The sequence below is a fragment of the Schistocerca nitens genome, chromosome 7 (assembly GCF_023898315.1).
Source record: "Schistocerca nitens isolate TAMUIC-IGC-003100 chromosome 7, iqSchNite1.1, whole genome shotgun sequence".
Classification (NCBI taxonomy): domain Eukaryota; kingdom Metazoa; phylum Arthropoda; class Insecta; order Orthoptera; family Acrididae; genus Schistocerca; species Schistocerca nitens.
The window spans coordinates 188,790,972-188,806,187 of NC_064620.1; the positions used below are offsets into that span (position 1 = coordinate 188,790,972).

Genomic DNA, 15,216 nt, shown 5'->3' on the forward strand with positions numbered 1-15,216 from the left:
ACACTGAAAGATGTAATTTTTTATTTCCAACCTTGAAGCCAAATTCAAATTTTCATAGATTTAGATTGAAAAATGCTTCCATAAGGAATTATATTTTCATAAAAGTTGTCATTCCTTTTTTCACTCCTTGGGGGTTCAATTTCCAAACACTCTGAAATACATATTTCCTTATTTCTAACTGAGTAGTCTAATATCAATTTTCAGAGATGTAGCATTAAACAAGCTTTAGTAGTTCTTAAATAATGATTTATTTTTTAAAAGAAATTGGCCCACTGTTTCACCCCCAATGGGATTAAATTTGCAAAAATGCTGCAACACTTTCCTGACTAAGAAACTAAATACCAATTTTAATAGGTTGAGCTTCAGAATTTCCTTAATAGGGACATATTTTCAAAAAACCTTTCATCCCCTATTTCACCTCCTAAAGGCTGGAATTTCAAAAAATTCTTTCTGAAATGATGCCTACAGTATAAGATCAACACCCTCTCCAAATGTCATGTCTCTATCCTTAACAGTTTGGCCTAGATAAAGATGAATCAGTTAGTCCGTCAGTCAGTTGCTCAGGACATTTCTTTTTATATAGAGGGATTAAAACTGAATGAGTAGTTCAGTAATTAAAGGGAAATAAAAATCTATTAGTCATAGAGGACTGAAATGTGGATGTAGGTGAAGGAACAGAAGAAAGGATTATGGGAGGATACGGGCTTCGTAATAGAATTAGAGAGGAGAAAGGCTAATAGAATTCTGCAATAAATTTCAGCTAGTACAAGAGTCATAAAAGGAAGAGACAAACTTGGAAAAGGCCAGGAGATGTGGTTAGATTTAAATTAGATTACATTGATGTCAGGCAGAGATTTGGAAATCAGATTTTGGATTGTAAGGAACACCCAGGAGCCGATATAGACTCAGATCTCAATTTAGGAATGATGAAGAGTGGTGCTGAGTTTAAGAGAAAATTCAGGAAGAAGCAATACCCAAATAAGTGGGATACAGATATACTAAAGAATGAAGAGATACTTGAAGTTTTCTAAGGCTATAAATCATGGGTTACCAAACTTTTGTTTGTCATGCCCCTTTACTGCCAAAAATGGAAGCATCATACACCTGTTCACAATAATAATACTATATCACTTACAGCAAGCTCCTGAAAATGTGACTGATAGCTCACTTTTTTTTGGGGGGGGGGGGGGGGGTTAAAAGAGAAAGTAATAAGGACTTGGTGAGGTGAGGGGGTTATGAAAAGGTAAATGCATATGTGTTAATTTGTCTCTCAGCACTGCCATCATAAAGGTGGTGTGTGCACCCTGTATCAGTCAGCCACTACGGTGTAAATACCACACAGAAGTAAAATGGATTCATGAAGACTTATTATTAAAGCCCCAGTTTCCATGCACTATCATGTCTTAAGTACCGTATTTACTCGAGTCTAAGCCGCAAGCGAATCTAAGCCGCACCTGAAAAATGCGACTCGAAATCAAGGAAAAAAAATTTCCCGAATTTAAGCCGCACCTGAAATTTGAGACTCGAAATTCAAGGGGAGAGAAAAGTTTTAGGCCGCGTCTCCAAATCGAAACGAAGTTGGTCCACTGTAATATGAGACAATTTAGGTCGAATGAATGACGATACAGCTACAGTAGTTTGGTTCGAGTCGTAAGCTTAGCAGTTAAGCTTTACCAGGTAGCCATTGCTATGCGTCAGGCGCTCCGTCCGTATTTATACGGGTACCCTTCCTTTTTCACATGCTTCGTCTGCATTGAATTGGTTGCTTATTTTTCTTTGATCTGATAAGCGCAGTTTTCTTTGTTATAGGTGTTTACGTCACTCTACGCTGAAAATGCATTACTGTGTGTCATGCATTGTTTGTCGTACTCTGATACTGCGTGTTTACAGCCTTACTGCGTGTTTACGGCCTGTCGCGGCATGGCTTGCTTTTGTGCACGCCACCGCCGCTTACAATAACAAAAAAAAAAAAAAAGAGGAATCGTCTCATTAGCGAAACAATGGCAAGAGACAGCTACTTGTTGTTACTTACACTGCTGCTTTCTTTGATAATGATCAACAAGAACCAAATAATAGACTGCGTATGATAGAAGATGTTCTGAACGAGAGTTTAGCGAAAATTTTTCTCCGTTTGAAAATCTTTGCAGGCGCCTCTTTAGTACATTACATTCTGCACAGAAATTAGAGTCATCTTAGATTTAAAAATCTAGTCAATTGCCTCACTTCATTTCTGACTGTATCACTGTTTAGCATAAGAATAATACAAATATAAACATGACATGATATATATATTCTTCCGCGTTTGCTGTTGTCTCACTCTAGTTTTGTGGTTTATTACGCAGACAGGATTTAAATGAGATAGCGGCAAAAATGGTTCAAATGGCTCTGAGCACTATGGGACTTAACATCTGCGGTCATCAGTCCCCTAGAACTTAGAACTACTCAAACCTAACTAACCTAAGGACATCACACACATCCATGCCCGAGGCAGGATTCGAACCTGCGACCGTAGCAGTCGCGCGGTTCCGGACTGCGCGACTAGAACCGCTAGACCACCGCGGCCGGCAGATAACAGCAAACACGAAACAATACATGGCAAAATGTTTATATTCGTATTATTCTTATGGTGACGAGAATACTGCATGTGATTCACAATTTATAAAAGTTCCTATTAGCAACCATCTCTTCTCACAGATAGGAAAAAATTTAGAACGTAGAGTTGGCCATATTGACAAACATCCTAAACATTCTTGCCAGTCGGGTTTTCGTAGTACATTGAAATGCTGCTACATTCGAAGATGAACAATACGGAATTTGTGTTTACTTCGTTGGATAATGTATGAAAATGCAGTGGTCGAAACTCGGCGCAGAGAAAAAAAGCTTGTCTTACACCTTTTTTTTTAAATTTATTTACGGACGCAGAGGTTTTGGTGCCAGTATTTATCTTTGTGCCTACAAAGCATGCGCTACATATATTCAACGGCAGAACTAAGTTGTGGCGGCACCCACCGACATTTTTAAGAACTTCCGCTAGCTTTGCACTCGATTCTAAGCCGCAGGCGGTTTTTTGGATTACAAAAACCGGAAAAAAAGTGCGGCTTAGATTCGAGTAAATACGGTATGTGTGCATTTATGAACTGCCACAAGACCAAAATTGCACAATAAAACAAAAAACAATAGAAATACGCAGTGTCAAAATTCTGTTTCAATTTTATATGTGTATTTACTTCACTGTGGTACATACTTTTATGAACCATTTGGCACTAGTTCCATTCTGTAGAAAGTGCAAACAGTAATGGGTTGGCACTCCCAATGTCGAGCCAAGTCTGCATTCCTTTACTTGTGAACAAAGCAGCTAAATGAGACTCCCTCTGCATTACACACGCCTTTGAGGTAAGCGATTAACTAAAATTGCACACACAGCAACCACAAAAACAACATACATTCTCAAAAAATTTTTCCCTAGTACATTTTCGTTACAATTCTACAAAAATTTAAACTGATGCTCATGCATTCATTGGAATATGAGCGATAGGTTATTGGTTACATTATGAACATTTAAAGTCAGTGCTTTATCTCAAGGGTATGCAGGCAGAGAAGAGTGAGAGAGTACCATTGTTGCTGTGCTGGGGGATGGGGGGCTGCTGTGAGAGGGGGAATGTTTGTCTGTCTCTGGTTTGGAGTTTCCAACTGATGAATTGCAAACATTTTACTGTAAAGCTGCAGTGGTATAATTTTGACATGGAAGAACCATAGATTCGAGTTTGCGCTTTATACAGGTAAGTGCTGATCTTCAAACTCTCATATATCAAGGAAAATAAAACTGCTTTAAAGGTGTGTTAGCAATAAGCAATTAGTTGAGAAAAAAGACGTATCAAAAATGTATTGAGCATTTTAGGTTGTGTCTCCTAATTTTATATCAGTACAGTTATTACCACTAGTAATTAATCTCTAATTTTGTTATTATATAAATTGTCAATGCCAGACAATACACCAAGACACAGCACCACTTCCCTTGCATCTTTAGCACCACAATACGAGGGGCGTTTGAAAAGTCCATGCATAGTCTGAGAGATGGCACCACCAGCGTGTATCGAAGTCATGTGTAGTTAGTAGCATCTTTGGAAAGAACGCACACCAAGTTTCAGCCATATTGGTCTATTTCTTTGTGTTAAGCATTCGTGTGAATCAAGGAAGTCGAGTGATTGTCAAAAAATGGACGAAGAAGAATTTCGTCTGGTAATTAAACATTACTTTATGAAAGGCAAAACGCCTCAGGAGATTACAGAGAAGCTTGATAAACGTTGTGGTGACTCTGCACCTTCAATTAGAACAGTTTATAAGTGGTTTCAAAATCTTCAGAGTGGCCATATGGACACCCTGTGGAGGTTACGACTCCAGAAATCATTGATAAAATCCATGATATGGTGATGGATGACAGAAGAGTTAATGTGCATGAGATTGCTAGTGCTGTGTACACCTTGAATGAACAGGTACATAATATTTTGCATAAACATTTGGACATGAGAAAGCTATCCACAAGATGGGTTCCGCGATTGCTCACGCTTGACCGAAATCATCTGAAGAGTTGCAGGGATGGTTTGCAGCTGTTCAGGAAGAATCCGCATGACTTTGAGTGTTGTTTCGTCATTTGGATGAAACGTGGATACATTAGTATACTCCTGAGACCAAATAACAATCTAAACAATGGGTTAACAAGGGTGAATCTGCACCAAAAAATGTGAAGACTAGTCCTTCAGCCGGAAAGGTTATGGCAACTGTCTTTTGGTATTCGCTAGGGATAATCCTCATCAACTATCTGGAAAAGGGTAACACTATTAAAGGTGCATATCATTCATCGTAATTGGACCATTAGAAACCAAACTGCAAGAAAAACGCTGGCAATTGGACTGCAAAAAAGTCCTTTTCCATCACGACAATGCAACAGCACACACCTCAGCAGTTGTGGTCACAAAATTAATGGAAATAGGATTCCAACTCGTTTCACATTCCCCCTATTCTCCAGACTTGGCTCCCTCGGACTACTATTTGTTCCCCAATATGAAGAATTGGCTGGCGGGACAAAGATTTTATTCAAACGAGGTGGTGATTGCAGCATCTATTAGCTATTTTGCAGATTTGGACAATTCCTATTATTTGGAAGGGATCAACAAATTAGAACAGCGTTGGATAAAGTGTATAAGTCTTAAAGGAGACTATGTCGAAAAATAAAGAAGGTTTACCCCAAACACATAAGTAGTTTTTATTTTTGTACAGAGTTTTCAAATGCCCCTTGTACTAAGATTTTGATGGTGGCACCAAGGGGAAAAATGGGTTTATTGATACAAAATGTTCCGACTTGTTCTGACATGCCATGGGAGGAACAACTAGAAATGTGCATACTGCACTTCCTGTGGCCACTTTCCTTTTGGGTAACAAGGAAACCCTTTTCGTTTGTTGACTAACATCTTAAGATAGTCATAGGAAGAAAATGATTTGGCCCTATTGTGTTGTATTTTGCACACAATTCTGTGAAACAAAGCTCTCTTGCTCTGAGCAAGTTACACCTGCAATGCTACAGCAAGTTTGGGAAGAAATTGACTTCCGATGGGATGTGTGCAGGATAACCACATACAACATCTTTAGTTTAAGGTGAAAAAAAAAACTTGATGTGTTTTTCTACACTAAATACAGCTCTATGTCTTCTTTCAGTAAATTTATATGAATTTTTAAAGTTGTAAAGTCCTTTTTGAAACACCCTGTATATAATTTGCACACATATTTGGTAATAAAAAATAAATAAGTCAATGTGATGGATAAGCTTGCATAATTTTTTAAAGATTTTCAATTCTTGATTGAGTAGAAGAAAGTGCACAACATCAGTCACTAGCAATATTGAGTATGCTTCTGTATTTGAAAATAGTAAGTATAGAGTCACACAAGCTAGCTGCTTATACTCCAAGATAAACACATTTGTGTGCCCCTTCCCCAAGCTTGCCAAATGTCAATGTGCTTGAATGTTTTCAAGTCTTCTTTAATAAGTTATTTGGGCTTACAGACTTTATATGGGATTTTTCCACCAAGGTATCTTGCTGGACATCTGTTTCAGATCTAGCGGGCCAACATCAGAGCTTCTTCCCAAAAGGTGTTGGGCAAACCACCTTAGAATGATAGACATCCCGCAGTGGATACAAGTGTTTGATTCAGGCGCTTGGCTTTTCCATTGTATGGGGGAGAATAAACTGTGCTTTTCCAGTGTAATATGCCTACTTTCTTGAACAACTCTTTAAATTTGCTGTTGATGTACTCAGTGCCATTGTGTAATTGGAAACTGCAGTTTTCTTCTTTCTCACACTCTGCATGTCCCTTAAACTCCACAAAAGAGTCAAAACACATCACTTTTTGCTTTAGCACTTTCACTACTGAATATCTTGAGTGATCATCCAGGTAAAAAGCATAACATGGACAATGATTGTGTTATAAGAAGTAAGTGGGCATTTACTACATAGAGAGACAGAGAATGTGAGATTACTAAATTTTTGCAAGGCTAATGCTTCTAGGTGATAGTAAGATATTTGGAGTAGAATATTGGCAAAACTACATACCAATAATGAGATGAAGTAGCTTGGGGATTCTGATAGCAGTTACAGTACTTAGGGGATGGAAAATCAAACACATTGAGGTAGAAACTGCTTATCTCAATAGTCCCATAAGTGCCACAGTCTTCATGGAGCAACCGAAATTGTTTGGTGTGCAGAATAAAGTATGTTTATTGAATAAGAATTTCTTTGGACAAACAAGCAGGTAAGGGTTGGAATGATTTTTTCAGCTCTGTGATGGAAAAGTTTGGTTTAAAACAATGTGAAAGGGTCCTTGTGTATTCTTCTCTAATCATTTGATCATTGGGGTTCATTTTGATGATGTTGTAGTAGGTGAAGAAGAGAGGATTGAAAAATTTACGAATGTTTTGAAATCTCACATTAGCAAAAAAGAAATGGATGGCATGTTGTTATTTTAGGGCTTAAGATGAGCAGTCTCAAGGGCAGATGAAGTTAAAGCAACCTAGTTACATTCAACAAACACTGAGATAGCTTAGAATGCAAGGGCATTAATTATGCCATATAATGACAAGCCATTTGACCAAAAATTGTACCAAAAGGCAGTGGGTTGTTTGTTGTGTATATCTGTATGCACTTGGCCTGATACTGCCTTTATTGCAGGCAGATTGAATAATTTCAACTCTAAACCAAGTGTTTCTCAAAGGCCAAAGTAAAAAGGCTGTTTTGTTATCCACAGCAAACTAAAAATTTGAGCTTATGTTGCAGTGCCAGTTCTGTTTCTAGCGCATTCAGTGATGCTGACGAGGCAAATGACTCAGCTGATAGCAAATCTGTAACAGGGTACACTATTTTGTTAGCTGGAATAGCAATCAGCTGGAACAATACAAGGCAGTCCATTGTACTCATCTCCACAGCAGAAGCTGAATACATTGCAATGTTTGAGATGTATAAGGGAGTGGAATGGTTTGTAGATTTTTTAGATGAATAAGTTAGACTACCCCTGCAGGTCAATGCTGACAACACAGGTGCCATTGAGGTTACCAAGAAAAAAGGTGTATCAGAAAGAACCAAACATTTCAGAGTCTGCTATTATAAAGTCATGCAGGCTGTCTTGGATGTTTTTAAGTACGTGTCAACTGATGGAAACACTGCAGAAATTTTAACTAAAGGTCTTAGCGAGGTTGAAACTGTGAGATTTCTGAGACATGTTAGAATTGAAATAAGTTTTATTTCATGTTGGACTACCTGCCTGTTAAATTTTGTCTTGTTTGTGTTCTTATGTTTAGTATTGTATTTTTGCAATGTGAGAGTGATAATTAATCTCCCATGACAGCTACTGTGGGGAAATGTTGTAATTATGTTTACTTAATGCAGTGGTCATCATTTAAATTCAGCACTGTTCCCAGAGCGTTCAGAAGCCAAGGGTTTCTAGTGTATGCTTGTCTTCTCTGTTTCTGCTTCTTTGGTGCAGTTTGAGTTGGGTGTGAAAAAGCATCTACATCTACATTTATACTCCGCAAGCCACCCAACGGTGTGTGGCAGAGGGCACTTTACATGCCACTGTCATTACCTCCCTTTCCTGTTCCAGTCGCGTATGGTTTGCGGGAAGAACGACTGTCTGAAAGCCTCCGTGCGCACTCTAATCTCTCTAATTTTACATTCGTGATCTCCACGGGATGTATAAGTAGGGGGAAGCAATATATTCGATACCTCATCCAGAAACGCACTCTCTCGAAACCTGGCGAGCAAGCTACACCGCGATGCAGAGCGCCTCTCTTGCAGAGTCTGCCACTTGAGTTTATTAAACATCTCCGTAACGCTATCACGGTTACCAAATAACCCTGTGACGAAACGCGCCGGTCTTCTTTGGATCTTCTCTATCTCCTCCGTCAACCCGATCTGGTATGGATCCCACACTGATGAGCAATACTCAAGTATAGGTCGAACGAGTGTTTTGTAAGCCACCTCCTTCGTTGATGGACTACATTTTCTAAGCACTCTCCCAATGAATCGCAACCTGGTACCCACCTTACCAACAATTAATTTTATATGATCATTCCACTTCAAATCGTTCCACACGCATACTCCCAGATATTTTACGGAAGTAACTGCTACCAGTGTTTGTTCTGCTATCATATAATCATACAATAAAGGATACTTCTTTCTGTGTATTCGCAATACATTACACTTGTCTATGTTAAGGGACAGTTGCCACTCCCTGCACCAAGTGGCTATCTGCTGCAGATCTTGCTGCATTTCGCTACAATTTTCTAATGCTGCAACTTCTCTGTATACTACGGCATCATCCGCGAAAAGCCGCATGGAACTTCCGACACTATCTACTAGGTCATTTATATATATTGTGAAAAGCAATGGTCCCATAACACTCCCCTGTGGCACGCCAGAGGTTACTTTAACGTCTGTAGACGTCTCTCCATTGATAACAACATGCTGTGTTCTGTTTGCTAAAAACTCTTCAATCCAGCCACACAGCTGGTCTGATATTCCGTAGCCTCTTACTTTGTTTATCAGGCGACAGTGCGGAACTGTATCGAATGCCTTCCGGAAGTCAAGAAAAATAGCATCTACCAGGGAGCCTGTATCTAATATTTTCTGGGTCTCATGAACAAATAAAGCGAGTTGGGTCTGACACAATCGCTGTTTCCAGAATCCATGTTGATTCCTACATAGTAGATTCTGGGTTTCCAAAAACGACATGATACTCGAGGAAAAAACATGTTCTAAAATTCTACAACAGATCGACGTCAGAGATATAGGTCTATAGTTTTGCGCATCTGCTCGACGACCCTTCTTGAAGACTGGGACTACCTGTGCTCTTTTCCAATCATTTGGAACCCTCCGTTCCTCTAGAGACTTGCGGTACATGGCTGTTAGAAGGGGGGCAAGTTCTTTCGCGTACTCTGTGTAGAATCGAATTGGTATCCCGTCAGGTCCAGTGGACTTTCCTCTGTTGAGTGATTCCAGTTGATTTTCTATTCCTTGGACACTTATTTTGATGTCAGCCATTTTTTTGTTTGTGCGAGGATTTAGAGAAGGAACTGCAGTGCGGTCTTCCTCTGTGAAACAGCTTTGGAAAAAGGTGTTTAGTATTTCAGCTTTACGCGTGTCATCCTCTGTTTCAATGCCATCATCATCCCGGAGTGTCTGGAAATGCTGTTTCGAGCCACTTGCTGATTTAACGTAAGACCAGAACTTCCTAGGATTTTCTGTCAAGTCGGTACATAGAATTTTACTTTCGAATTCACTCAACGCTTCACGCATAGCCGTCCTTACGCTAACTTTGACATCGTTTAGCTTCTGTTTGTCTGAGAGGTTTTGGCTGCTTTTAAACTTGGAGTGAAGCTCTCTTTGCTTTCACAGTAGTTTCCTAACTTTGTTGTTGTACCACGGTGGGTTTTTCCCATCCCTCACAGTTTACTCGGCACGTACCTGTCTAAAACACATTTTACGATTGCCTTGAACTTTTTCCATAAACACTCAACATTGTCTGTGTCGGAACAGAAATTTTCGTTTTGATCTGTTAGGTAGTCTGAAATCTGCCTTCTATTACTCTTGCTAAACAGATAAACCTTCCTTCCTTTTTTTATATTCCTGTTAACTTCCATATTCAGGGATGCTGCAACGGCCTTATGATCACTGATTCCCTGTTCTGCACATACAGAGTCGAAAAGTTCAGGTGTGTTTGTTATCAGTAGGTCCAAGATGTTATCTCCACGAGTCGGTTCTCTGTTTAATTGCTCGAGGTAATTTTCGGATAGTGCACTCAGTATAATGTCACTCGATGCTCTGTCCCTACCACCCGTCCTAAACATCTGAGTGTCCCAGTCTATATCTGGTAAATTGAAATCTCCACCTAAGACTATAACATGCTGAGAAAATTTATGTGAAATGTATTCCAAATTTTCTCTCAGTTGTTCTGCCACTAATGCTGCTGAGTCGGGAGGTCGGTAAAAGGAGCCAATTATTAACCTAGCTCGGTTGTTGAGTGTAACCTCCACCCATAACAATTCACAGGAACTATCCACTTCTATTTCACTACAGGATAAATTACTACTAACAGCGACAAACACTCCACCACCGGTTGCATGCAATCTATCCTTTCTAAATACCGTCTGTACCTTTGTAAAAATTTCGGCAGAATTTATCTCTGGCTTCAGCCAGCTTTCTGTACCTATAACGATTTCAGCTTCGGTGCTTTCTATCAGCGCTTGAAGTCCCAGTACTTTACCAACGCAGCTTCGACAGCTGACAATTACAATACCGATTGCTGCTTGGTCCGCGCATGGCCTGACTTTGCCCCGCACCCGTTGAGGCTGTTGCCCTTTCTGTACTTGCCCAAGGCCGTCTAACCTAAAAAACCGCCCAGCCCACGCCACACAACCCCTGCTACCCGTGTAGCCACTTGTTGCGTGTAGTGGACTCCTGACCTATCCAGCGGAACCCGAAACCCCACCACCCTATGGCGCAAGTCAAGGAATCTGCAGCCCACACGGTCGCAGAACCGTCTCAGCCTCTGATTCAGACCCTCCACTCGGCTCTGTACCAAAGGTCCGCAGTCAGTCCTGTCGACGATGCTGCAGATGGTGAGCTCTGCTTTCATCCTGCTAGTGAGACTGGCAGTCTTCACCAAATCAGATAGCCGCCGGAAGCCAGAAAGGATTTCCTCCGATCCATAGCGACACACATCATTGGTGCCGACATGAGCGACCACCTGCAGACGGGTGCACCCTGTACCCTTCATGGCATCCGGAAGGACCCTTTCCACATCTGGAATGACTCCCCTCGGTATGCACTCGGAGTGCACATTGGTTTTCTTCCCCTCTCTTGCTGCCATTTCCCTAAGGGGCCCCATTACGCACCTGACGTTGGAGCTCCCAACTACCAGTAAGCTCACCCTCTGCGACCGCCCGGATCTTGCAGACTGAGGGGCAACCTCTGGAACAGGACAAGCAGCCATGTCAGGCCGAAGGTCAGTATCAGCCTGAGACAGAGCCTGAAACCAGTTCGTCAGACAAACTGGAGAGGCCTTCCGTTCAGCCCTCCGGAATGTCTTTTGCCCCCTGCCACACCTTGAGACGACCTCCCACTCTACCACAGGTGAGGGATCAGCCTCAATGCGGGCAGTATCCCGGGCAACCACAGTCGTAGTCCGATCGGGGGATGCGTGGGACGAGCTGGCCGTCCCCGACAAACCCCCATTTGGACCCCCACAGTGATGCCCATTGGCAACAGCCTCAAGCTGTGTGACCGAAGCCAACACTGCCTGAAGCTGGGAGCGAAGGGATGCCAACTCAGCCTGCATCCGAACATAGCAGTTGCAGTCCCTATCCATGCTAAAAACTGTTGTGCAAAGAACGTCTGAACTGATCTACAGAGAGCGCAAACAAATCGACAAAATTTAAACGGTTATTAAAATACAAGATTGCCTAGTAAATGCAGTAATGCTGCTACTTGCGCACTGCTGACACACTGCTCGGCGGCGGAAGGAGACTACGCGATTTTACACTATTCAGGTACTAAAACGCGATGCTACAACTCTCAAATACTATAATACACCCGAAATTTATGAATTAAACAATGCAAGTACCAAAAACACGCAAAGAAATTAAGAATTAAACTATGTAACAAATGAGTGAGCTAGGAGTATACGACTTGCTGCTGCAGCTGCTTATCCAACGGCAGCAGGGAGCACACTCATCTCTGTGAAAAGAATGTAGTGTGATGATAGTGCTATTCAGTGCATTGTATGAAAATGTTTTCTGTGATACATTTATCAACAGTGACAATGTGTGTGTCTTAATTCAGCCACCCTCCCATGTCCATGTGTCAATACTTGCTGCACTTTTAAAAATTGGCAATTTGACAGTAGCATGTGGATTCGTTGTTCCTTACAGCTGTGTGTTGTCTCTGCTGGCCTTTCCCAAAACATGAAAAATGGCTTCATCATTGAAGGCTAATTTGCTTGAGAAGTTATCATTTTTAAAATTGTTCTGCATGTTGTTTTGGTCTTCAGTCCAAAGAATGGTTCGATGCAGCTCTCTATGCTGCATCTCAATGCAGAACTGCAGACAGTGCAGTTTTTTTAGTTATGGTTTATGGCTTGTAGGAGCTGTAATTTGTATGGCAGCACTCTTACTCAGTTATGAAGGATTTTCCTCACTGTTGGCTGAGGGATGTTCATTTCTGCACTACCTCAATAAATGGCCTTTGTGAGGTTCTGCACTACATCAATAAATAGCCTTTGTGGGTCTTGCAACATTACAGCTGCATATTGTCCATGGTCTGTTCTGGCATGCTGGTTGGTTCTGACATTCTCCATTGAACTAACAAACATCCTCCTTGAACTTTGTGTATACATCCCTAGGCTGTTGTAAACTTGTAAGTGTCTTAATGCAGCATGATACAGAAAGATCTTTGCATGCTCACTACTGACTGGCCTGGGCAAATTCTAGCACATAAAATTCTTTCTCTTCCTGATTCACTGCCGTTTTCAGGAACTGTGGTCATTCGTGCCCCTGTCAGTGGTTTTCCAAACTAACGTGGCGGCACTATATATATAAAAACAATGTTAATTTATCCATCATTTGCTATGTTCTTTTTAGCCATAGATTTTTTGAGTGTTTCATAAACATTAAAATCATCCTGCATGCAGTGACTCTTCCTTTACCTACGTTACTTCTACAGGAATAAGACTCTTTATATTTAACTTCTCTAATCCTGTGTTGATGTGGTGTTCAGGTAAGCACAGGATGTCCATCTTTTCAGAGCTCTCTAAATCTTCCAGCAGACAAGAAGCTCTTATACCTTTTTATTCAGTTCTCTAATGTTGATATAAAATTATTTAACCTTACTTTTTCATACATTCCTAAACATTTTGTGGACCTCTTCTGTTATTCCAACTTCTTTTACAACAGAATGCTTGAATTAAGACAGCAAAAACCAAACCAACATTCCACAAACACCAAAAAACGTATTGTGTTACACACTCTTGTAGAACACCTAATGCAGTGGAGCTAGACTTGTCATCAGAAATTCCCATAAATTATACTGGCTTCTAATTAATGCTCTCTTTACTTTTCATCATCAAACTTGATTTTATTTCAGCCAGTGCAGTAGCTCACTATTTACAGTAGGAAAAAAAGTTAGATATATGGTAGGCTAATCACATATTTGAGTTGGAAGTGCACTGGCCAGTTACTCTAAATGCATTGTTGCAAAATATTTCAGGAAGGAGTGTTTTTTAGCAGGTTCCATGTGACTGCAGGCCACCACCAAATTAGCTGAAGAACCTTGAACATTCACTGTATCAGGTGTACCGGTATGAAATGAACGTTAAGATACAAATGTGTCGATAGGGAACATTTGTTGTGAATGAGCCTTAATTTTTTTTTGTTTGGTTGGTATGACATCTGTCAAAGATATTTAGTATACATCAAGTCATGGAACAAACAATATCATATGTTTTCATCGTGTTAACAATGTTGAATTTTGTACCAGAAAGTGATGATTTGCGGAAAGCATTAATTTTTTGTTTTCATTTGAAAAAAGTGCTACAGAGTCTCATCGAATGCTTGTCGAGGCATATGGTGATCATCCTCTATCAGAAGCAACATGCAAAAGATGGTTTCAATGATTCAGAAATAATGATTTTGATGTAAGAAATGAAGAACGTGGAAGACCACCAAAAAAGTTCAAAGACCCTGAATTGCAAGCAATATTGGATGAAGATGATACTTTGAGTCAGAAGCAAACGGCAGCAATGCTAAATGTTGCACAACAAACAATTTCTGACCATTTGAAAACAATGGGAAAGATCCAAAAGTGTGAAAATGGGTGCCACATGAATTGAATGAAAGACAGTTGGAAAACCGAAAAACCTTTTGTCAAATTTTGCTTCAAAGACATGAAAGAAAATGAATTTCGCATCGAATTGTTACTGGTGATAAAAAATGGATTTATTTTAAGAATCCTAAACGGGAAAAATCAAGGGTTAATCCGGGACAACCATCAACATCGAATGCAAAACCAGATCGATTCGGCAAGAAGACAATGCTCTGTGTTTGGTGGGATCAGAAAGGTGTGGTGTATCATGAGCTTCTAAAACCTGGTGAAACTGTGAATACTAATCGCTACAGACAACAAATGATCCATTTAAACTATGCATTGATCGAAAAAAGACCAGAATGGGCCAGAAGATATGGCAAAGTAATTTTTTTACACGACAATGCACCTGCACACAAAGCAAAACTGGTTCAGGATACAATCAAAACACCTGGCTGGGAGCTGCTATCGCACCCGCCGTATTCACCAGCCTTGGCCCCTACCGACTACCATTTGTTTTCATCAATGGGACACGCATTGGCTAAGGAACACTTCGATTCCTACAAAGAAGTCGAAAATTGGGTATCTGATTGGTTTGCTTCAAAAGACGAACATTTCTATTGGCGTGGTGTCCACAAATTGCCAGAAAGGTGGTCAAAATGTATAGAAAGCAATGGTCAGTACTTTGAATAAAATGTTTTTACTTTTCAATTCAAAATTAGTGTTTCATTTTCACAAAAAAACGCCTATTTCATACCGGTATACCTGGTATTTCTGTACAGCAGTAAATGCCATCAATACCTAATACAGTGGA

General features: G+C 40.4%; 1 protein-coding gene across 1 annotated transcript in view; it reads left to right on the forward strand.

Moving 5' to 3' along the window:
- Positions 1–15,216, forward strand: part of LOC126195528 (dynein beta chain, ciliary-like) — a 930,907-nt gene that overhangs the window by 295,338 nt on the left and 620,353 nt on the right. The window contains exon 20 of the mRNA XM_049934154.1: positions 7,326–7,523. Coding sequence (XP_049790111.1) covers positions 7,326–7,523 — 198 coding nt within the window. The remainder of the gene's footprint in view (positions 1–7,325; positions 7,524–15,216) is intronic.